This window comes from Asterias amurensis, chromosome 14 (assembly GCF_032118995.1).
Source record: "Asterias amurensis chromosome 14, ASM3211899v1".
NCBI classification, from domain to species: Eukaryota; Metazoa; Echinodermata; class Asteroidea; order Forcipulatida; family Asteriidae; genus Asterias; species Asterias amurensis.
In genome coordinates, this window is record NC_092661.1 from 300898 (window position 1) to 326729 (window position 25832).

The 25832-nt window shown below is 37.6% G+C and overlaps 1 protein-coding gene across 3 annotated transcripts; it reads right to left on the minus strand.

Annotated features, from left to right (window-relative positions):
• Nucleotides 1–3750: 3750 nt before the first annotated feature.
• LOC139947245 (uncharacterized) lies at nt 3751–24760 on the minus strand. Of its 3 annotated transcripts, XM_071945129.1 has the most exons (13): nt 24389–24760; nt 17713–19169; nt 16288–16394; nt 16021–16098; nt 14299–14450; nt 12497–12608; nt 11058–11219; nt 10360–10498; nt 9672–9800; nt 8096–8238; nt 7149–7283; nt 6602–6754; nt 3751–6086 (listed from the first exon to the last, which is right to left on the minus strand). In XM_071945129.1, exons 2-12 carry the CDS (start codon nt 18998–19000, stop codon nt 6611–6613), a joined length of 2589 nt encoding a protein of 862 aa, XP_071801230.1. In that variant the 5' UTR covers nt 19001–19169; nt 24389–24760; the 3' UTR covers nt 3751–6086; nt 6602–6610. The 3 variants fall into 3 exon arrangements, with proteins under 3 accessions (XP_071801230.1, XP_071801229.1, XP_071801228.1); XM_071945128.1 differs by having other exon boundaries at nt 3751–6754; nt 24665–24760; XM_071945127.1 differs by having other exon boundaries at nt 3751–6754.
• Between the last annotated feature and the right edge of the window lie 1072 nt (nt 24761–25832).

Consider the following 25832-nt stretch of genomic DNA (forward strand, 5'->3'; position numbering starts at 1 on the left):
TATTGGATTTAGACAATGTATTTCCAGTTTCAAGCTAACTCAAGAAAATTTCCAACAACAAAACCCTGGAATTTCAGTTCAGATACTAAACGGTTGTATGTCTAGCAATATCACATGGTGAAGACGGTCAAATAAGAGTCCATTTATGAACAGTGTCCAAGCAAGGTATTGGAGTCTCTAAGTCAAAAGAGATGCTCAAAATATCTGACCAAATCAGTTGATGTCCTCCTCTCGATGTTCCTTGCTTCTTACACCCAAGAGGGGAAGCTGCCCAGACTCAAAGATGCTTTGGTGTTTCCACAAGCATAAGCGCTTACTGTTTGTCCATTTTATCAACACCTCCAACTGCTGACTATTGTGTTGTGAGTTCCGGTTTACAGGAAAAGTTCAGAGCCGTATTTCCGACTTGTAATAATGGCAAGCGGTTTGATTGTTTTTTCCAATGTTTGATTAGAATTCGGCTCACGATCTTGGACTGTTTGGCGAAATGGGGTGAGTTATGGTCACCCCTAACCATGGAGGAATATGCCCTAACTAACACCGTCAAGCCACGGGTTCGACACCATTAACATTGAAACAAAAAAGTTGCTTAACATTAAATAGCTTTTGAATACCAGCAACACATCTATGTGGGAGCATAAACCAACGCGTTGTACAAATAGAAATGCTCATAAATTCTCCGAAGTCATCTTCAGTGTTATTTAATCACCAGTACAGTTATGTTTATACGACCATTATTCCTGAAAGCCAAATAAAAACTTGCCAATGGTGTGTCTTGGTTATTTAGTTACATCATCTTGGGCTGGTTTATATGTCCGCCTTTATCGAAACGTGACAATTTACGACGTCTTTATATCGACATGTAACTTGAAAAAGAGGCCGACTCTTACTAGATCCGACGGCTGTTTCATAAAGTGCATTTTGTTGGTAAAAAACACAACTTTTAGACATGTATACAACCAGTATTGAGTAGAAGATTTCACATAAACAAATGTCAGACTTCTTTGATTCAAATCATAAAAGAGACTTAAATCATTCTGCAGTCGCCCACTCATAGAACAGTCGTCGACAGCAACCACACTGCCTCCTAGATTTCCCCTAACGCTTGAACACTAGCTTATAATTCTAACAAGATAAACATCTGATAAAGAAACAATTAGCAATGAATACAAGGTCATTATGGTCTATTGTAAATGACCATTAATTCGATACGCCTACAAGGTACGTACAATGCTAACAGTGACCAATATAAGGCTATACTTAACAAGACATGGTGCTCGGTTTCAAACTATAGGCGGCAAGCTGCTCAACTGTTGAAGCATTGTATTGATCCTATAAGATTGTTTTACACTATTCTTTTAAACAAAGTATTAGTGTTGGGGAGATTGCTTATTATTACAATGCGTGAAATGATCCGAGAGGATGGTGGTTAAGCAAGAAGGACCCTGCCGTGTATATTGACTGCGAGAAGGTAGAGAGAGAGAGAGGCTTTTGGATAGCAAGCATCGATGACAACCTGGAGATTACAGCCAAACTGCCTCCGCGGTTACAGGCACTAGACAGTACGTTTGGAAATTGTCAACGACCAGTATTCTCACTTGGTGTATCCATGGTGTATCACAACAATTTATTCATCAAGTAACAACCATGTGAAGATTTGGGCTCAATTGATCATCACAATTGCAAGAAAGTAATGAAAGAGAAAACACCTTTGTTGTACGTGCTTACAGATGACCGAGAAAGGCTTCAAGCCTGAAGTTATTCTCAGATTCAAATTATTCTAGTGAGAAATTACCTCTTTCTCAGAAAACTTGGTTAATTCAAAGGGAGTCGTTTCTCACAATGGTTTATACTTTCAACAGCTCTCTATTGCTCGTTTTACCATTTCTAACTCCATGGTTTTACCAAGTCAGTTTTTTATCTCACAAATATTTTGACTAATTACAAATAATGCCCAGTGCCTTTAAGCGACTGAAGAAAACATTAGGCCTACTTCATATGGACAGAGAGACACACTTAGCTTGGAGTGGCGGAGATTAAAGTAGTCATTTATACTTTAAAGCCCAAGTCCATCATTTTAAAATAAATTAATGTCACAAACCAACTTAAGTTTAATCAAATTTGATGGTCAAGTCTACTGCGGCGACCGATCAAAAAATCAACTCAGGTGATCTCACTCAAATAAAAAAAGACTTCAAGCCTGAAGCCATTATACATCTGAAAGCACTCAAATGTGCAACAAGGGTGTTTTTCTTTCACTATTCTCTTGCAACTTCGATGATCAATTGAGTCAAGAATTTTCACAGATTTGTTATTTTAGACATTTGTTGATACACCAAGTGGGAATACTGGTCTTTGACAATTATCTAAGGTTTCCAGTGCCTTTAAGTTCAGTGCATGGTATAGATAGGACAGTCTTCAGTAGCAGGTTGATGGATCTACATCTAATGGGTTACTCCGAGGTCGAGACAGGTTTCTAAAAACTAGATCACTTTCCGACGCGAAGCCACAGACAAAGACCACTGGCTTAAGTGTCAAGTCCAGCATCAGTAACATCAACAATATTCACCATAAATAAGCAAAGCAGGATTAAGTAACATTGACCAATACACTCTAGGACAATGACCGGTAGGTGGTTACTATGGTTACAGAAAGAAACGTTATCTATTTATAGAATTTCTAAACTCTGGTGCGGATAACATGCCGGATGTTATTACCATAGTAACATAAAGCCTGTGAGCTAAGAAACATCGTCAGGCGCTGTGGTATCTATAAAAGGGATGGATTTATGCTACCTTATACATCTCTATGCGTAGACAGATGGGTAGATTTCATCCACCGTACGACAGACGTGACAAGATGAATTGAACATTGTGATCAGAAAACTATCTCAATTTCTAGACTAGATCCAACAAGATTAACAGAACACACATCTTAGATTCACTCCATTTATGCCAAAACTGTACTTTCATTCAATTTCATCAATAAACTACAAAATGGGAAATTTCTGCAAAGTGTCACAACGGTCACGTTTCTATACTAGTCTACTAATTTCATTTTTAATTTCAGGTAAGTCCTCATTTCTAGGGAGTGCACCAGTGGCGTTAACAGGGTCGCCCATTCAGAACCCTCCACTTACCTAATGCACAAAATCAATGCCAATACATGAAAGTAGGATTCAAGTGAGTTCAGTGTTTCATTACAGAGTAACATGCCTAAGCCGAAACTTGCACATTGTCAATCTATACATAATTTGTGGGTTCGAACCCCACCCGAGTAATATGCCTGTGATTTGGGTTCACAGAGCTCGAGTACAAAGTATACAGTGCTAACACACATCGGTGTATATGGTATTGGTTAAAGGAACACGTTGCCTTGGATCGGTCGAGTTGGTCTTTGAAAAGCATTTGTAACCGTTTGTTATAAAATACATATGGGTAGAAAGATGTTGTAAAAGTAGAATATAATGATCCACACAAACATGCCTCTAACTTGCACGGTTTTCCTTTTACCTCGTCGACTAACACGGTCGGCCATTTATGGGAGTCAAATTTTTGACTCCCATAAATGGCCGACCGTGTTAGTTCGCACAGTAAAAGGAAAACCACGCAATTTCGAGGCAAATATGTGTGGATCATTGTATTCTACTTTTAAAACATCTTTCCAACCATATGCATTTTTAAAAAAACCGGTTACAAACCCTTTTTATAGACCAACTCGTCCGATCCAAGGCAACGTGTACCTTTAACAAAAACGAAACCAAATCTTTATCCAATGCAAATTCTGAATCAATCTTCAGATCTATACATATTCTTCAGATTTCAAAACGACACTCTATAATCTTGGAATGTTTCAGATTTAATTTTAAAGCTCGTTGAATGCACTTAAGTCTCATGATCCCTAATGTCACTGGCTCATTGAATTCCCTAGCGAGGCTAACTCGCCGCCATTCGCAATCAGTGGGGCTTTGGTAATGGTGAATTTCCTCTGGGAGAACCTAGGAATAAAATATTTACTTCTTAACATCTTTCACTCAAACTATATTTAATTTTATTCTACAGACTTTCAGTAAATCACAACAGAACATACTTGATCATGTCTATTTCACGAATAAATACTTTATGGAAACATTAAACGCAAAACACACCCATATCACCCATAATAAAGTAACCAATTCTAAAGCAAGAAACTCTTTTTACAAAAATACATTCTAAAAAGATATAAACACTGTAAACTCTATCAAGCTAACTTTGAAATCGAAAACATTTTGAATCTGACAAACGTTTCCGTCAGATACGTTTCTAAGATTATGTATTCAAATTTAACTTAAATTATAACCCCTCCTGATTTTCGGCGGTATCTCAAAAACGCTTCCATTTGTTTTGCAATGAAATTGTCTAGTTATGGGTTTTGTTAATAACACATCTCCATTTATTCACAATACATTAATCGAACAGATAAAAAACTGTGTCTCTTTAATATCAGTATGAAGATCTGGGCAAGGGAGAAATCTTTTAGTCAATAATTTATTCTTGGCAAAATAGTTTTGTCTTTAAAACATAAAATAACATGCGGCAGTTCATTGTCATTTCTATAAAAAACAAGATTATTCAAAAATTGAATAAACTTAAAATTGAGTAAATTTGTTGTGGATGGGCTTCCAAAAAAAAATAATAATAATAATAATTTAAATTTATTTTTTTAAGTTTTTTAGTTTACTGTCAAAAATACAGGCCTAATAAAAAGGATTTTAAGGATTCTATTTACATCGTAATATTCCATTTAGTTCCATGTTATTGTGACACGCAGGAAAAAAACAAACGTATTTTGTATATTTCTTCAGATTTAGTTATAAATTCATTTATTCGGAATCCTCAACCCAAATCGACAGTCCCATAGCGGCGGCATTATTTTCAAATTTATCAAAGTCACTCTACTTTTTGATTCGATAGAAAAAAATCTTCAGATGGACAGAAAAATCATTTTCCGCAATAATTACACGCCACATCAGACAACCACAACTACTCAATTATTGGCCACATTTACAAATGTACACAAAATATGAACAACATTTTTACTTGAGAAGAAAAACCCTAAAACACAAATTTCCAAAACCTCACTAGACGGCAGTGAAGTTAGTCCCCTAAATCCACAAGGCGAAAGTAGTAGTCGCGCCCAACTGTCTACATTCCGCACGGAAAGCATGACAGGTTTTGTTGACAAGTCTCTCATGATCCAACAAATCTACTCCGCGACAGTAGACTATAGCAATACAAGTTCACAAAAGAACATAATCTACCTGGCAAGTAGATTCAGACAACCATCTAATATCATTTATACTTTGCTTACTCAACAAACAATCACAAAATAATCAATGTTAAGAGGTAGACTTATTTGACAGAATCATGCTTTTTACTAAAAATCAAAAATAATTTTAAATCGAACAGTATGGTCATGACATCCAGAAAGTACAATTCTACTTCACAATAACTAATTACTGCTACATCACTCTGTTTATGAACCTCAGATGAACCTCAAGGAACTATTTAAAAAATAAATTAAAAAAACTATTCCTCTTCATAGATCCTGACTAATCAAAATAAATCCACTCAAATAAGATAATAGTTTGTACAACCTGTTTCTCTTGTGCTATTGTTACACTTCTAGGAATGTAATTGAATTTGAACAACTGTCAACCCCCAATAATTTCTTTTGATAATGTGTTTGTTTGGTCATTAGAGCAGATCATATTTATTTTCCAATAACTCTCAGGAGAATGAACTCAATCACTGTACTAACCAACGACAGGAATCAAGTTTCAGTTCAAAGCCCTTTCCACATTAGTTATTTCTCAGGAAATTCCCGGGACTTTCTCGATCTTTTCACACTACAAAAAATTAACCCTGCTCAGGGGTAGGGTTAAGCATGAGAGCTAACCCCGGGGTAAGACGTTTTTCCGGGAGGAAAAAGCAGCTGGTGAGAACAAAAGCGGTTTTAACTTACCCCAACTTTTACGTCCATTGTGTTGAGAGTCGCATGGGCTGACAGGTTTACCACATTTCTTGGGGTTTTATCGTGAAAGGACCCTGCATATTCATGGGAAATAGTACTCCCGCGAGTTACAATTGGGATAGTGAGAACGGTTGCTTGGGTGGCAGTGGGGTTAAAAACTGCCAGGAATCCCGGGAGTTTACTTCCCGGGACATGGCTTTGTAGTGTGACAAGGGCTTTAGATGTGGTAAGGAAAACCCCAGGGAATTATTCCAAGGTAAACCCACGCAGTCAGGAAGGGACTGAAAATCACATCCACATAGTGCCCCCAGTGTGATTCGAACCTGGGTCCTAGAGGTGGAAGGCGATGAACCTACATCTACCCACACCACTGAGCTGTTAACTACTTCACCTAGTACTCTACATCAACAAAATACTCCCCAAATGTTTAAAGGAACGTAACTATTCATCTTTACAGATCCTTACAATAAAAAAACCCACTGAATTATGATGTTAGTTTTTACAACAGAGTGATTCAAACCGGGTCCACGAGGTTGAAGGCAAGGAAAGTTACCCCTACTCCAACCAGACCACTTATTGAGCTCGTTACCTAGAATCTTCATCTATCTACATCAGTGGGATCAGCTAACAAATCCAAGAGATTATCTATGGTAATCCTCTGAGCTGAAACTGGCTGCCAGCAGTGAGTAAAAATATCCATTTGAAGTTCTGGATAAGGAGGATGAAATTCTTTCTGGCAGACCTGAAGGGAAATGAAAAAGTTGAAGTTATAATTTTACTGCATGCCCAAGTAATTGTTGTGTCTTTAAAAGTTTTAAAAATCAATATTTTTTAAATTTTAGATGTTACCTTCAATATTTCTTGTAAATATTACATTGTAGGTAGTTTTTGTTTGTGATTTTTTTTTTTACAGTTGTGGGTTCGAACCCTACCAAGCTAACTGATTTCACAATGCATACATCAAGAATTGTTATCTAGTTACTGAATCACAATTATGTGCGATTTATAATCATAGTTGATAACCCAATGTTTGTATGAGAGGAATTTGCCATCTTGGTGTTTATATCCCTTTGTGGGAGTTTGCCGAGTACCCTTGAGGGCGCCCTACACAAGAGTCATTACTTTGAAACACTGACCATTCTTCTAATGTCTGCCGGTGACCGATGGCAATAATCAGGAAAGGGTTTACTCTTATGGAGCAACTCATAAAGCAAGTATCCAAGACCCCAAACATCAGAGTAAAATCCCAACGCTTTATCATCACACAAAACCTGCATAGTAACAATCAGATCAAAATGGAATAAAAATGAGAAAGTTACAGTCAAAAACCTAGATATAGGTTGGTAAAGCAACAAAACTTAATAACACAAAACTTGCATGACATTAAAAAAATAATCAAAAAAACACCAATGATAAGGTGATACTTAAATCTGTACATAGATTGGTAAAACTACAACACTTCACCACACAGAACCTGCATAGCAATCAAATCAAAACAATAAAGTCCGCAGTCAAACCCCAGATAAGTTGGTAAAACTGTAACTTAAAACCCTACCTAATATTAAGTTAAGGTTTGTTTCTGTCTTTAAAATGAACTTCCCAGCCTTTGGAGTAAAAATGCTTCATCACACAAAATCTACATTTCTAATAAACAATTCAATTTAACACACAATAAACCATATAACACCCTCGACTTTTCATTTATCAAAACTCTAAAATGAGTCACTTACATTGCCTTATTAAAACTCAAAAGCAAAATCAGCAGAAAGATTTGCAATACAGGCAAAATGTTTCATACTACTTTACATGACAAATAACATATCGAAAACATAACACACATTTTTTTCAAAAACAATTTATTCCCTCCATTCACAATGCGAGACTTTTGGACGTTCCTTTTTCACAGTTCTCGCCAGTAGTGCGCGTGCTCAGACAAACGTGTGTAATACTGAGCATGTGCGCACGCTCAGAGCAGCAAAAAAGGGCCGAAATGTCTGCTGCCGCCAGCGTCTCCAAAAGTCTCCTATTGAATTCAAATAAACAATTTCCAAGGGGTTGGGGGTTATGTTAATGAACAGCTTACCTCTGGTGCAGCGTAGCATGGATCAATTGTTGATCTAATGTTATCTGGACTCGTCACTACTACTCCTTGCTCTAAAACCATGGCATGGCTGAAGTTACATAACTTCACACTTTGATTCCTTTTATCAAGTAACAGACCGGAACCTTCAAATGAAAAATAAAAAAAATCACATTTTACTTTCAAGATGATCAAAAGAAGAATAATAATAATTAATATCCAATAGGCCTATTGTTTAAATATCATCACATGACAATAACCACGGTCTAATTATATTTAAAATATATAAAATTTATTTAAATAAAAAGACAAACTAATCGGCTTGGATGCAGCAATTACTACATTGCCCTAAATAGTAAGGATCACAAAAATTACAGTTTCACAAATAAATAATAAACAACCAACACTGAGATTTTGAAATAAGTACAGAACCTTAAAAATGATTAATAGTTAGTAGTTTTTTTAAATTACACTAGGCCTTGCTCATAAGATATAATAAAAGTAGAGTATAAGAGTATTTGTAAGGCGCCAAAATCCACCAAATGAAGGGGCTCAAGGCGCACGAGAGTGAATCCTCAAACAGTAAGAAAAAGGAAAATCAGACAGAGAACAATAATAGATAAGCTATATTAAACAAGCAAGTTATCAAACTTATCTTAAAAGTATCAACACTAGAAATATTAACAATTTGAAGTGGTAAGTCATTCCAGAGAGTAGATCCAGCATGGGAAAGCGACATATCGCCCCATGATTTTCTACTCTTGGGAACATGTAACAAGCATAGAGCTTTTGCTCTACATGTATGTAACAACAAGTATTAGAAGATCAAAGAGATCGTAAAGGAGTATATGGTATTACCAAAGAAATATTATATAAAGGAGCGGAACCATGTACACAACATAAGATAAGCAACAGATGTTTGAAAGGAATGCAAGATACAATTGGTAGCCAGTGAAGTGACTTCAGTATGGCAGACATAAAACAATCCTGAAGACATTTCTCAACTCATGAGAAAACCATCCAGGAATCTTAAGTTGGACATGAGATTTATTTATAACATTATCTCAACACTCACAGGTTTCAAATAATATACCTGGGTGAGGAGAAGCAACTTATGGACACAATTCAGCAACAAGAACATGAGTAAACAGTGTTATGATAGAATTCATATAATCATTTACACAATCAATGAAACAATAAAGATATCAAAATAACACACATGATTATTATTATACGTTATCACACAAGCGAGAGTGGAATATGGACAAATATTGCGCTTCTGCGTCCCATATCCATTATCCAACGAACCATCTCAGCTCCTTGGGGGAGTTTACAGGCTGTGTGACAAATTTGCGCTACTAAGCAAAATCAATCACATGAACCATCTCTGCCCTCACAGGTACCCATTTACCTGGGTGGAGAGAAACAATTATACTAAAGTGTCTTGCTCAGAGACACAAGTGTCATGACCTGGGTTCGAACCCACACTCTGCTGATCAGAAACACCAGAGCTTGAATTCGGTGCTCTAAACCGCTCGGCCATGACACCCCACGGGGAATGGTTTTGGGTTTAACTTACATTTCCAGCTGAGATACACTACATTGAGCGAGTGTAAATACTTAGCAGCTTCAGCAGCCTGTCTGAGTATAGCACGGCAGAGGTCAAGGGTTGTATCATGGAAGAGTAGTGTCTCCAGTTCCATAAAATCTACAGAAAAATATCAAGAAAGAATCAAACACTCATTACTTATTGATTGTTTAAAAGAATAGCAATGCTAAGATTCCTTATATTTATAATCTCACACACAGTGGCCAGAACTTGGATAACATTTTGTTTAATTTTTTTTTTTTTTTATAAGGTACCTTGCCCATTTTATAAGGCCAGACAGCCACTTCAACGTGATGGCAACATTTATCTGATTTGGGCTATCAACCCAGATCAACTGTCACCAAGGGGCATGTTGCCGGAGCTAAAACAGGGTGACCCCCTGCACAGTCTATAAGCATGTAGGCATGGGATGGGCATCATCCACTAGGAGCCACTCTGGTAGAGCAGAATGCACTTCTTTCGGCACAAATGTTTACAAAGTATTATGGTTAAGTGCCTTGCTCAAAGGCACAAATGTCATGACGGGGATTAAAACCAACACTCTGCGGCTGACAACACCAGAGCTTAGGTCAAGTGAACTAGACTGCTCAGCCACGACACGCCAAACTGCTTTAACCTTTACTTAACTTTGAAAAGCTATAATATCTGCACAATTTACCTGAATCTGTATGATAGACGGAACACACCAGCATTGTATCATCTTTTAGTTCACTGTACCAGAAGCTCCTCACTAAATATGGAGAAGGTTTCTTGATTGCAAGGTAGACATTCTTTTCATTCCGGCCAGTTTGCAAAGCCTGTCAACACAAACAATCAAAATAGGTCACTAATTTGAATAATAATTTAAGCTGGTTTGCAAAGCCTGTAAAAACAAAGAAACAAACAAAGTTAGTTAATTAACTGATTTGTATGATTCGAAATTGAATATGTGTTCATTTGGTTAGAACCAGTAACTAAACATGCCAGCCATCAATAAAACACATCAACTGATGTTATTTAATGAAGCAAGCTTTATAACAACTAGTAATGACCAGACTAAAACTGGGATTACTTATCAGGAACAGGCCAGAGAAAAACCACTAAATTGTTTGGGTCTTGAGTCAACAATAGTGAGCTCCGTGGGGAGTATACAGCTCCGAGCTGCCGTGGCGCTCTGAAGGTTTCAACCTCTTCCCTCACAGGAACCCATTTATACCCCTGAGTGAAGTGAAGCAATTATAGTAAAGCATGTTGCTAAAGTGACACGACTGGGACCCGAACCCACACTCCGATGACTTAACCACCATAGCTTGAACCCGACGCTCAAAACCACTCAGCCATGACACCCTATTGCATGATGATTCAAAGAAACCGTACCTTTTTGATGACAACATGAACTTTATCTGAAGCACCAGACTGTGTCATTAAGCGCAAACAAACTCGCAGGATGTTGGAGTCACAGAAACCTCCCATAGGACTGACATACTGAACCTTAGCTGACTTCCATAATGCATAACCATCAGACCGATCATTGTCCAACTGAAAAATCAAAGCAATAATATTAATAATAATTTGAACAATATATTTGCATCGAAAACACAATGCTCCATGGTGTTTACAGAGTAACATTTAAAAAATCCCTTTGAACACATAGTCATAACTATCAGAATTAACAAGAACGGAATAACAATCAATTTAAAATCAGCAAAACAATTGCAACCGAAATAAATAACAGCAAATATAGAAATATGCAATATTTTAAAATGCTAAGGTAAACAGTAAAACAAATCATTCGGCATATAGTTCTCTAGTAATGTCAATTGCACCCATCATCATCTTCTCAAATATTCTTATTGAAAACACACAAAACACAATTACTAAGGACAAATACAAGAAGAAGAAGAAGTAAGGAAAAAGGCAAAAGAGAACGCAATAGAAAACAAACAAATTTATACCGGTGAGTGAGTAGGCCCTAAACAAATTATGGGTAAGAAGAGTGAACAAACTATTTACAGTCTCCTGACGATGACTAGAGCAAGCTAGTCGAAACGTTGAGACCAATTCACAACTGACTCCGCTGCAGAACAGTTAATTACAATCCTATAAGCTAAAGTAGTAGTCCAGTCTATTTTCTATACCATCCGCCCGGGTAATATATAAAAGCAGGACAGTTCTTTTCAGAACTGTGAAGTCAATTCAATCTTTGTTAGTAAATTCAAATGGATTGGTTAAATGCAACAAGATAAAACAATTAGTATAAGAATATACAATAAACACTATTAATATGCAATAAGTACAATAGAGTAAAATGATATTCATAAAAAATAAATAACTATACAGTGTAAAAAACAAACAAAAAGGGATCCTAGTACACACTACCTAAAGCTTGATCCATCGAGAGGACAAAGCCATCATGGTTAAGGGCCTTGCTCAAGGACACAAGTGTCATGGTTGGACTCGAACCCACACTCTTCTGATTAGAACAGCCAGAGTTTGAGTCTGGAGTTCTTTATGATAAAAACTTGTCCTGGAGTATGACTTTTTTTGTTCATTATCACTCAACTAATATGATCCCCGGCTCCACACCACGGCGCACACATTCCTATCAAACGATAGCAAGCAAAACTTCCAGATCACCCCACCACATCACACACAGGTTCGCAGCTTCCAGAAACGCCCTCTATTGGTGGAATCATCACAGTGTAGTGTTGTGTGTATGAACATAAACATATAGGCCCTACTCAACAGACATGTCTTGCACCAAGACTTATCGCAGTGCTGCCATCCATAAAACACATAACATATCAGTCACTTACTATATGAAAGTTGCCATTCTGTAAGACACGTTGCGTTAAGACTGCAAGTTTGTTAGTCTTTGGCTGAAGAGATTGTCCCAGCATCAATTGTATGGGATGCTCCAGTGACGATCTGAAAAGCCAAGACACAAGACAAAAAGTTGAATTAAGAAAGGTCTACAAACCAAGGAGTTGATACAAAAATAAGCAGTCAAAAACAGCATTTCAATTATGTGTAGTTACTGAGGTAAAGCAACTCTCACCAGGGGCGCAGTGTCACCTACTCTGAAACTGGGCTACCCCCTTCACAGTCCGTAAGGATGTAGGCATTGGTATCATCCACTAGGAGCCACCTACTCCCTGGGCTGAAACAGGGTTACCCTCTTCACAGTCCATAAGGATGTAGGCTTGGGTATCAGCCACTTGGAGCCACCTACTCCCTGGGCTGGAACAGGGTTACCCCTTCACAGTCTGTAAAGATGTAGGCTTGGGTATCAGCCACTTGGAGCCACCTACTCCCTGGGCTGGAACAGGGTTACCCCTTCACAGTCTGTAAGGATGTAGGCATTGGTACCATCCACTAGAAGCCACCTACTCCCTGGGCTGAAACAGGGTAACCCCTTCACAGTCTTTAAGGATGTAGGCTTGGGTATCATCCACTAGGAGCCACCTACTCCCTGGGCTGGAACAGGGTTACCCCTTCACAGTCTGTAAGGATGTAGGCATTGGTACCATCCACTAGAAGCCACCTACTCCCTGGGCTGAAACAGGGTTACCCCTTCACAGTCTGTAAGGATGAAGGCTTGGGTATCATCCACTAGGAGCCCCCTACTCCCTGGGCTGAAACAGGGTTACCCCCGTCACAGTCCGTAAGGATGTAGGCATGGGTATCATCCACTAGGAGCCAACTACTCCCTGGACTGAAACAGGGTTACCCCTTCACAATCTTTAAGGATGTAGGCATGGGTATCATCCACTAGGAGCCACATACTCCCTGGGCTGATACAGGGTTACCCCCTTCACAGTCCGTAAGGATGTAGGCATTGGTACCATCCACTAGGGGCCACCTACTCCCTGGGCTGAAACAGGGTTACCCCCTTCACACAGTTTTTAAGGATATAGGCTTGGGTATCATCCCCTAGGAGCCACCTACTCTTGGGGCTGAAACAGGATTACCCCCGTCACAGTCCATAAGGATGTAGGCATGGGTATCATCCACTAGGAGCCACCTACTCTTGGGGCTGACACAGGGTAACCCCCTTCACAGTCTGTAAGGATGTAGGCATGGGTGTTATTCACTAGGAGCCACCTACTCTTGGGGCTGACACAGGGTAACCTCCTTCACAGTCTGTAAGGATGTAGGCTTGGGTATCATCCACTAGGAGCCACCTACTGCTGGGGCTGACACAGGGTAACCCCGTTCACAGTCTGTAAGGATGTAGGTATGGGTATCATCCACTAGGAGCCACCTACTCCCTGGGCTGAAACAGGGTTACCCCCTTCACAGTTTTTAAGGATGTAGGCATGGGTATCATCCCCTAGGAGTCACCTACTCTTGGGGCTGAAACAGGGTTACCCCCTTCACAGTCTTTAAGGATAAAGGCTTGGGTGTCATCCACTAGGAGCCTGGCTGGTAGAGCAGAAAGCACTACCTTCTCAACTTTTTATGAAGCAATTGTGTCATGACCGGGAATCGAACCCACACTCTGTTGCTGACAGCACCTGAGCTTGTGTCCGGTGAACTAGACTGCTCAGCCTTGACACACCACTGGGGGCAGGCAGGGAAAGCACTTATTACTGTAAGAGTCAAACTAAAAACCAACCTTTGTCGGATTGAGTCACACAGTGGTACCACACACTGGAATTCAGTACACTCCTTGATGTGACTTGACAAAAACGGCAAGATATTTGGATTGCATTCTCGTAATCTTCCCTTCTGAATCAAATCTTTCAAATGACAAATATGCATCTGCCCCTGCATAGAGAAATAACAAAACAAATAATCATAATAAGAACAAAAGTAAAACAATAATAATAATAATAATAATAACCCGTTTTTATATAGCGCTTTTCACACCCGGAGGGCGTCCCAAAGCGCTTCACATTATTACCCCTGGTCACTGGGCCTTAATTCACTCCTTAAACCATCTCAGCTCCCTGGTGGGGAGTATGCAGCCTGTGCAACATTAATATGCGCTACTCGGCTAAATCAACCACAAGAACCATCTCTGCCCTCACAGGTACCCATTTACCCCTGGGTGGAGAGAAGCAATTATAGTTAAGTGTCTTGCTCAGAGACACAAGTGTCACGACCGGGATTCGAACCCACACTCTGCTGAACAGAAGCATCAGAGCTTGAATTCGGTGCTCTTATCCGCTCGGCCACGACACCCCGACTGTCTCGTTAATCCCAGAAAATACATAAAGGCAAGGAAGGGCATATAAGAAAGCACAGAAATAGTATCATGAGATACTATTAGTAATAGTAATATGAGATACTATTAGTAATAGTAATATGAGATACTATTAGTAATAGTATCATGAGATACTATTAGTAATAGTATCATGAGATACTATTAGTAATAGTATCATGAGATACTATTAGTAATAGTATCATGAGATACTATTAGTAATAGTATCATGAGATACTATTAGTAATAGTATCATGAGATACTATTAGTAATAGTATCATGAGATACTATTAGTAATAGTAATATGAGATACTATTAGTAATAGTATCATGAGATACTATTAGTAATAGTATCATGAGATACTATTAGTAATAGTATCATGAGATACTATTAGTAATAGTATCATGAGATACTATTAGTAATAGTAATATGAGATACTATTAGTAATAGTAATATGAGATACTATTAGTAATAGTAATATCAATAAAAATAATTATGAATTTGTAATACACCATATCAATCTCTGTTTAAGGCGCAGAAACAATGTTAGCAAAACAATACAATACATTACAACCAATCGATCAGTTTACTTCCACAGTATCAAAAATCAAAAAGAAAATTGAAGTTGGAAGTTAAGAGTAACATAAGACTTAAATAAAGAACAAGCATTGAGGTGTATGTAACTGTGTAGGTACCCATGAAGAAGCACAGCTTGTATGGTTATGGGTCCCTGATTATTTTGATGTTTTGTGGAAGATACCACTCCAAGTAGGACAAATGTTCCTAAAAGGACAGATGTATTCAAGAAGGCTCAATGCACAAACTGCTACCAATGAAAAAAGTTAAATAGACAAAACTTTAAAAAATGAACATCAGACAAACACAAGCAAAGACAGGTTAGCAATGTAAGAGAGAAACAAATCTTAAACAGATTGAACAGTAACACAGCATTACTGGGCAATTATCAAGTAAAACTCAGTATTCAAATTGCTTACCAAAGTCTAGAAAAAATACTGTTAAGCAACAGGCTGACAAGCAGTTGAAATCATGACTGCATGACACAGATGGAAAATTCAACTCCACAAACTATTGGTTGTAAAGATGAGGCCTTACATAATAAGTCAGGTTTCTTACCTTTACACACAAAGGGTCCTCGCAAGATCCTCTTAGTTTCTTGCAGAATACAGCTCGCTCAAGACACTGGGATAATCTCTGTGGATGAAAAACAGATTGTACTGGTCAGACAAAGGTTCAAATAGTAGTTCAATCAAAAAAACTGGGCCCAATTTCATGGCTCTGCTTATCACCGAACTCTGCTCTTACAATCACCATTCTCCACTTACATGCAAGTGCGAAATTCTGCAATACAGCTGTGTAAGCCAAATATAATGATGATGTTACCTTCACTTCTGGAGTGGAACACCTTGCTCCATCAACTTCATCAAAGCCCCCGAAGCAGCCATTTACATCTCTCTCTGATCTCCTCCCGTTGCTCACCTCTGCAAGAACTAAAAGGACACCAAAAGTATACAATTAATATAGGATGGTCACTACCTATAGCTTCTTGGCAATCCTAAGAGATATTAAAAACTTACGGCTAGTCCTAAGTTAAGACGTGTAACTTGTCCTAACTCCAGATAAGACTAGTCTTTACTCTTTGTGAAGTTAATTTCACCAAACTCTTTCGAACTTTTAGGATTAATCTTAGGACTTGGGACGAGTTAAGTTCCGTATCCATAGACGTGAGGACACATTGAACCCATCCTACTTAGGGTGATTTCTCGTTCCTAACTCGAGATAGGATTAATCCTAGTGTTGCGTGAAATCGGCTTCTGAACACCTTTGGTAATTGTAAAAGACCAATGTTCTCAATTGATTAAACGTGTAAATATTTTGGCTCAATTGGTCTTTGAATTTGCAAAAGAATAAAGAGAGAAAAAAACACCCTTGTTCATAATTATAGAAACTTGCATTACTTGGGGGCTTTCAGATGCATAATAAAAGGCTACAGCTGAAAACACAATTTTGAACAAGATGTTCACTGAAATAATTACTGAAACTAGAAAACTCTTTTCAAACAACTATTAGATTTTCCAATGGGAGTGCCCTTTTCAAGATGAAAAGGCCTTGCCATTTCAAACATGAAATTCCATGCCTGGAAGTCTCATCAAAACATAACTCACAAGTCTCTCTTCTGTCTTCTGCGACAGTTAAAGATTAATTGTGTTTTCCATCAATGGCCAGATTCTTTCTCTATTTCAATTATCTATGAAAAGCTGGCCAGTTTAAGGCACTGTACACGTTTGGTAATTGTCAAAGAACAGTGTTCTCACTTGGTGTATCCCATCATAAGCATAAAATAAAAGCATAAAATAACAAGCCTGTGAAAATTTGGGCTCAATTGGTCATCTAAGTTTTATAAAAGAAAAAACACCCTTGTTGGACAAATTGGTGTGCTTTCAGATAGGAATAGAAGACTTCTAGCTAGAAGTCTTGTATTATTTGAGTGAGAAATTACCTCTTTCTCAAAAACTACTTTACTTCATTCATCAAAAGGGAGTTGTTTCTCACAATTTTACTTGGGGCCTTTCAGATGCATATTAAAAGGCTACAGCTGAAATCTTGTATTATTTGAGTGGGAAATTACCTCTTTCTCAAAAACTACTTTACTTCATCAAATGAGAGTTGTTTCTCACAATTTTTTATGTTATTGCTCGTTACCCAGCAAGCTTTTATGCTAACAATTATTTTGAGAATTACCAATAGTGTCCAGTGCATTTAATTTTACATGTGTAATTAATAAAGGTATTGAGTTTGATATCTTACCGGATGCTTCTGAAAGTAAGAGATCTATGTCTTCATCAAATTCGTCGTCAGTCAAAGAATCCTGAGATCTTAATGGTCCAATTTCCTCACAGACATCGTCCGAGTCAAACAATTCATCAGAATCAGCAGAACGTTGTAAACAATCTCTCATTTTCGGCATTCTTATTTGTTGATTATCTCTCATTATGTTCGATAGATCTTTTGCAATTTCCGATGGGCTCAATTCACCGATAACTCCATCTTCATACTTCCTTTTAACATCAGACCTAATTGTTATACTTTGTGTGAAGTCCCAGATACGTGCATCAGGGGGTAGGCTTGTATCCTTCAATTCTACAAGGCGTTGTCCATTGGTAGATGAAGGCCTTCTGCCAAGAGCTTCTTCAATCTGATCTGATAATTCTGTCACTACTCCAGCAGTATTTGAAACTTGCTCACCATCGAGAGGTAATTCAGTCCCAGAAATGGGTTTAGTGTCATTGTTTGAAAATGATCGTTCAAAAACACTGAGATTTGAATTATATTCATCGTCTGGCGCTTCTTCACTACCTCCAGTCCCATAACCACTTGAACGACGGAAGCCATCACCTTTTTTTTTCCCAGTTAATGAAATACTTTTGTCTTCGTCATTCAGTTTGAGTTTTGGAACAGCACAAGCTCCGTCCTCAGGAATGTCATTCAAGTCTAATGAGAGAGATGGACATTTTTTGGCATCACCATTTACGAACCCTTCATCACCAGATGATGAACAGAGATTAGTGCTTCTTGGAGATTTCTTAAGTTCTTGCGAGGCATCTAGAAAGAACCCATGTCCGTTTTTGCTCTGTGTGGGTTTTTCCTCAGCAGTTAAGTGCTCTTTATTATTCTTAAGACTCAAAGTCTCAGTCAAGACTCCAGAGTCGACAGGCAAACCATCTGAGGAATCTCTTTTTCCAGTTACAAGTTGGTTATCTTGGTGTTGAGATGCATTCTTCTTCCACAAAGTGTCATGGTGGAAGTATATTTTCTCTTTGTTTCTCTTTTCCAAAAGCTGCTTCTCATAACGCTTTAATTTCTTGTTGCAACGATTTAAAAGTCGTTCTTTATCAACGGAAGTGATTTTGGTAGGACTGAGTTTTACATTTTGGGATTCTTTAGGTGCAGCAGTCAAACCTTGACGTTGAGTCTGTGTTTCCTGGCGTTGAGGATCATGGTCCTTACTGTCTGAAATATTGTCAGTTTCCAGAGTTAAGTCAGGGCACATGCTAATAGCATTCTGTCTAACGATTTGTTTCCTCATTGTTAACATCTTACTAAATCCAGTTGGAATTGTTATTTAGCCCCTCATTAGCAAGTAAGATAGAACCAGCAAGAACCATCAGTCACCAGCTTGGCCAATCAATTCATTAAACAGGTAGCTTTGGTGATCAAGTGCTTCAGTTACATGGTAGAAGTTTCGTTGCACACTTGCACAGAATCTATAAATAAATGAAAATATAAAAATACCATATTAAATCTGTTAAAACAATATGGCATCAACTGCGCATTTTGACTTTGAACTAACAGTGAAAAGAATAAATGAAAAATAATGCCACAAATACAACCACCTGGCATTGATTTATATGAACTGATCTCTTTAGTGTGGACACGGACACAAGATAACATCAGTAACTTTCACAAATCCTTCTTTGGGAAGGAAACAAACATTACAGTAAAAATAGTGTCAAAATATTCACAATGGCCTGAAAAAGCTTTCACTTCAGCTAAAGATGCTATGTCAGATTTTTTGCCGATTTGACCCAAAAAGATTTATTTAAAATTCAGGTATTTTGATGGGGGTTGAGAAAGTTACAAGCTTTCATTTGAGCCATTGCTCGAAAAAGTCTGCCAATTATTAGTAACAGTGAAATAAAGTGCTCCAAATTAGTTTTTGTTGGGATCCCGACAATATATCACGTGACCAATTCTTGACCATTAGAAGTAAAAGTTAAACTTTTGTTTGTTAGAGCGGGTGATACTCTTTGAAATACCATTCACTCAAAAAAAATCTATTTTTTAATGTTTGGGGCAAAACATCTGACATAGCATCTTTAACCTTTAAGGTTGTCACATCAAGTATCAACAAAGTGAAAGTGTGAGGAAATAAAGCCAACAAAATTCACATTTTGAACTTTTTAGAGAGCATTAAGGGTGAACTTTTCTTTCACTGTTGACATTTTAGTAAACAACAAAGAATCTATTATAAACCCAATTGTCACAATCAACGAGCACAGAAGAAGGCGGACCAACAGTCACCATGTACAATAATGCATTCATGACTCATACAGACACACCTGTAGTTCAATCATTCGAAAGGTAAACTGGGCTAAAAACGCACATGTGGTCCAAAATGCCCACTTGACTTCTTTATTTCCACAGTTAGAAAAAAATGTCACTCTGAATTATCTTATGGGGTATATTTCTAATTATATTGTATTCAAAAAGTAATAAATACAACATAGGGCCCTATTTGATTTATTGTAATATTTTAAAGGAAGTAGAAATTGGGGGAAAATATGAATACAATATTTACAAAAATTACTTTGAAAGGTTGGCCTGTATCACCTCACATGACTTTGTTTACAAAACAAAGTTATTATTATTACTATTTTTTTTTTATAATAAAGAAAGGATTAATTACACAACTAATTTTCTAAAATTAATTTTGATATTTTCCCAGTACCAATTATTTTTTATTTTTTAGTGGGTGTTTTTGAGTGGGTGCAAATCAGGCGCCTCAGGATGAAAACGCCCAGTAGTATTTATCTTAGTCACGCCTTTAAATCAAGAACCATTTAAGGTCATGGTTCAAAGAATCTTATAATTTATGTGAATTCAGATTAAATTCTCAGTCAATTCTCAAGGTCAATAAGTTAATTGGTGTAATGTTTTATCCTAAGCAATGTAGCTTGACAAATCATTATAACTGACCCAATATTTGTGCACAATAATAAACTTTGCAACTGATGGATGTAGGCCTAGTGTGTGTGTTATAAGGCGTTGCGTGGTCATATAGGCCTTTTCAATTTGCGATTTTAACACCTATGTGGATAATCTAGTCGGCTGTGTAGATTTTGTTCTTTGAGAATCTGTGTTGCATTTTTTTAAACTGCTCTAAATTAGACTTTAAATCCTCAACAAAAAGTCTCTTCTGCCCAATAAGTGAAAGTACGTAGTAGTTCCAACAAATTTCAAAATGGTACGAGTTACATTTATCTGCTGCAATTTGCCAACATCGTTGCTCTCCGATTGTTCACATTATTTGAGTTTCCTTCCTCTTCTATTCCAAAGGAAATCACAGTGTTTTATGGGGTTTAATGTAAATCTCACTTCCTTTAAGATAGGCACATGGATTGCTTTTTCCTCTTCAAACTGAGTGTTCACAATATCTCGCTAAAACAATCACTGAGATCTAGTCTGATTATCTGACAGCAATACCTTGAGAGTGCATTATAACAAATATACTTTCAAATTTAAATTTCCTGTTTAAGGATTAAGGAAAAAATTAAAACACATTATTAAATCTCCCAAAGCAATGTATACTTACCATTTAAGCCTATAAACATTGCAAATATAACTATTGAAGAAGTTAATGCAATCTTGAGATTATGTATAATTATAAGTACCAATTTGTATAATTAATAACCAATGTATAGCTTACCATAAAGGCCCATAGAATTGCAATAATACCGCTTGAAGCAACTAATGCAAGAGATTTGTTTAATTTATAACCCTACCAATGTCTCTTCTTTTTTAATAGCTAGAAACTTTAGACACAATTATGGTTTTCCATGGTTTTAACTATTAGTTTTAATGAGTCCCCCATGATGTTCTTGTGACTGGATTATAAAAAAATGTACTAATTGGGCCTACACCAAAACTTTAGATGAGTACAAGTTGTCATTTGGGGTTCCAAATCAACATAGAAGCCACGAACCTGTGATACATTTTTAGTTTCTTTGAAGTGAAAAGGAAAAAAGGAAAGGAAGACTAAGGCCCCTGAAGAGTGGATTGGCAATCTGGTCTGAATTAAATCAAGGTCAGCTTTCCAATTGAAATTCTTCAATTCTGGTTTTGAAAAACTGATTTCCTGTACTTTGTGTTTTAAAGACACTGGGACACCTTTGTTAATTTACTTGGTGTAAGAGTCAACATAATGCATGAAATAACAAACCTGTGAAAACTTTTAATTAATTGGTCATCGAAGTTGCAAGAAAACACCCTTGTTGCAGAAATGATGGTGTTTTTTCAGATGCCTAACTAAAAAGGCTCCAGGCCTGAAGTCTTTTAATATTTGAGCGACAAATTACCTCTTTCCCACAAACTACATGTTACTTCAAAGGTAGCCAATTCTCACAATGTTTTATACCATCAACAGCTATTGCTCGTAACCAAGTAAGTTTTGCTAAAATTTATTATGAGTAGTTACCAATACTGTATCCAGCCTTTAAAAGGCATCAATAAACCTACATTGCAGTGTGTACAGTCACATTACTGTGTGATTTCAAGTGGAAAGCCATTCATACCTTCCCGGCAAGTGCAGTTCCATGAAGCTCTCTGCGTGGAGCGTTGTTCATTGAGCCATAACCTTTTGTAATCATTCCATGAACCCAAAACCTAACTGACTGTTATGTTATCTTTGCAAACAATGAAAATAATACGATAGTACATATTGTACTTGAGTTTGGCTTGGCAGGAGACTGTGCAGTGTGCATTACATCAACGAACTGGTATGGGGTGCATTATCTCGGTACTAAACTTGTAAACCAATAACTGATTCGGTTGAACTTGGCATTGGTTAATCACTTGCCATTGATCGTAACATTTAATTTGGACCATAACAACACTTTCCTGATGTTGAGGTTTTTTGCACTAATTTGCTTGGATGAAGTTCACAGATGGCCTGTATGCTTCGTATTTGAAAGGGCAAGGGCACAATGAAGTAAATTTGTACTGGAGCATTTCAAGGGCACCAAGGCAATGACCAGGGGGCATAGAGACAATTGCCTTGATTGCCTCTGTGAAGTACCATGTATGCATCAGGCCTGTGCATTACACCAATGGTCCTTGCGCTTTATCCTAGGCCAGTCAACTAAACGATACGCATTCACCTGTTAGTGTTATCATGGAAGTAGAAATAGTTATTTACTCCTTTTTCAGAATGTTTCATAAGCCAGGATAACTGGACTAAGTACTCGACTGGTCGCACTAGTTACCCAGGACTAATGTTCACAAGGGCCAAACCTAAAAATCACATCTCTGTTTTGTATTGTTATGAACCCCACGTGACTTTAAAGCCATGCAGCAATGCCTATTTCACACAACCTCAGCACACCACCAATTCCAAATACAACCCCCGGAAATTCCAAGAATACCTGCCACTGCCAATGTTAATTTCACAAAGGTACGTTGTAAAACTGTGCGAGAGGTAGGCTTTCAAAAGAAGGGGTTCTGGTTGAAAATACCACATTTAAACCTCAAAGAATTACAAGCACTCCTAGATGCACCATTGATGAGGTCATTTGGTCAACCAGGCCAAGATACCTCGCAGGTCAATTAGTATCAATCTACAACAGGTGTTGCGTTGTGGCTTATTAAACCACGTCATCCAAGTACCATGGAAACCATGGAGTCAACTAGTAGCATACAATGTAGACCTTCTGGTACCTACTCTGATATTATAATTACAGCCTCTTCTATTGATCTATATCGTAACCAAAACCATCGTCAATGGTCTGATGCACTGTGTAAACATTTCAGCAAAGCATTTATTGGTATAAAATACTCCAACTACATGAACTGCATTGACACAAATGCTGGACCTTCTCAAGTCATCAAAGTTCTGTCTAAATTTCCCACACTAAGCAAAATCATAGGCTATTTCCTGGAGAAAAATTCTAGGAGTAGAAAATAGACAACCCTGCCTTAATAAAGTAAAACATTCTAAAAGAAATTAATAGGCCTGTATCTGTCTGGGTGGATGCATTAATACCATTTTAATTGTGGATGTGAATAAACCATTTCATATCATCTTAATAAAACAAAAATAATGTTGAGGTTAAATTTCCGGGGAACATATAGGTTTCATTTCCTGCAAATTGGCTTCATAAGAAAAACATTTGTATTTTAAAAATATATTTTGTGGCGTTAAGGCTATCCTTATAATCTAAGAGCCTTGTCACAAGGAGCAACTTTTGCAGGCGACTTGATCTTGAAGCATGGAATTCTTCCTCCATTCTTGGACTCGGAGAAGGAACTGCAGTGCATGCTGCAGTCGGTTTTTGAGCCATTTTTTTAAACCTTGTATTCTCTTGATCCACAAATAAAATAGAAAAACATTAAAATGTGAATTTGGCTTCTTCTTCTTGGAAATTGCTTGAACCTAAATATGCCATTAATGACATCTATGGGCAAGTTTAGTAGAGCTGAAAATTAAGAAAATGGAAAACTTTCTGTATTCTCTAATCCTTTGCCAATGCCACCACTTTTTTACAAATTTTACCCAACCAAAATGAATCTCTTTTAGTTTTGACTTGAGTATTAGATAGATACTATTATTCCAGAATGAATGAAGTGGTGGCAGGAATATTGACATGTTTCTGGAAAGTGAATACAGCAGCACTTTCCAGATAAATTGATATTAAAAAAAAATACTTACTGCAGTACTGCGGCTACCAACAACCACTGCCTTATGGTGGGAGAGTGCACGACGGGGTCGAACATTCAACATGGATGCTCCAATGGGGCGAACGAGTCTTTACCACCGGCTAGATACACGTCCTAACACCACGCAACTCGTGGTAAGTTCCACCAAATCACCATTCGGTTTCTTTAAATACCCCGGTACAACCACATGTGGCAGAAACTTCCCACTTATTTATAGAATTCTCGAACTATTCAGTGAAGACAACAATCAACTTCAACTTCAACTTACTTCATTGTCAACTAAATAATAATATTTGACTTGAGACTGGGTTTTTTTCTTTTCCACGTAGAGCCGGCCCCAACACGGACGTACGTCCGTCCAGGTTCTGTGTGTGTTTACGTTTACGTGATGCATGGGAAAACCCACAGCACGAAATAATGAACTCGCTCTAGTCCTCTCCATGTTTACTTGTTAGTAACTATCTGGAAATAATTAGAAGAAACCTCAAATCAAAGCAATTTCCATCTTATTTTTGGTGAAAGACAATGTCAACAAACTGGACTTTTTTCCCGGAAAAATTTAAATGGATTTTGTTTCTTGCAGACATTGAACTGATCAACGCCCAATCTTCAAACAGTTGACTTATGGAAGTTTAAAACCAGGTGCGACTCGTTCCCAGCTAGCCCATTTTTCATAGGAAAGACTCAAATGAACTTGAATGCACCCCTGTTTGAGTTTTTCTCCAACCAAACCATTATTTGTTGAACCCTTTCAAAAAAAGCATAAAGATATCAAATGCCAATGAAGTGATGTACAACGAGAGGGTATTTTCACTAGAAGTGAAAGTTATTTTACAAAATTTATACTCCGCTTCAAGTTCCCTAAAAAGCGGGTCGCGAAAAGTGTACTGATATCCTCTACAATAAAAGAAACAAATACTAAACACTATCGAAGTGGAAATCGAAAGAAAGAGATGATGTAATTTTTTTCATCCTAAAACAGATTTCCTTTCCAGTATTGAAATGTGTTAATATCTAAGAGAGACGTGCACGTAGTGTTTGTATATTTACCCGCAATACTGGTATTTTAGCAAAACGGAACATAGCCAGGGTGATGAGATTTGAGGGACAATTCCTGAGAAGTATCTTGCACACCTGTCATCCGAGCCCCCGGATCGTAAGACATTGTTTAAAAAAGACTCCCTTGCTACCAAAGTTGTCCTGCAGCATGCACTGCAGTTGGTTACCTCCAAAAGTTACCTCGTGTAGCGAGGCCACACTTGAAATCACAAAGTTAATCACCCCCAAAAAACTGTGGGAAAAAAAAACCGAAACTGCGACATTTTGTGCATACTAAAGCAACTTTTTTGTCACCACTTCCTGTTCGAGTTGATAACAACCTGGAATGTAAATTTTAGGTAATTATAAACCCGAAACAATAACCAGTCCTTTGTAAA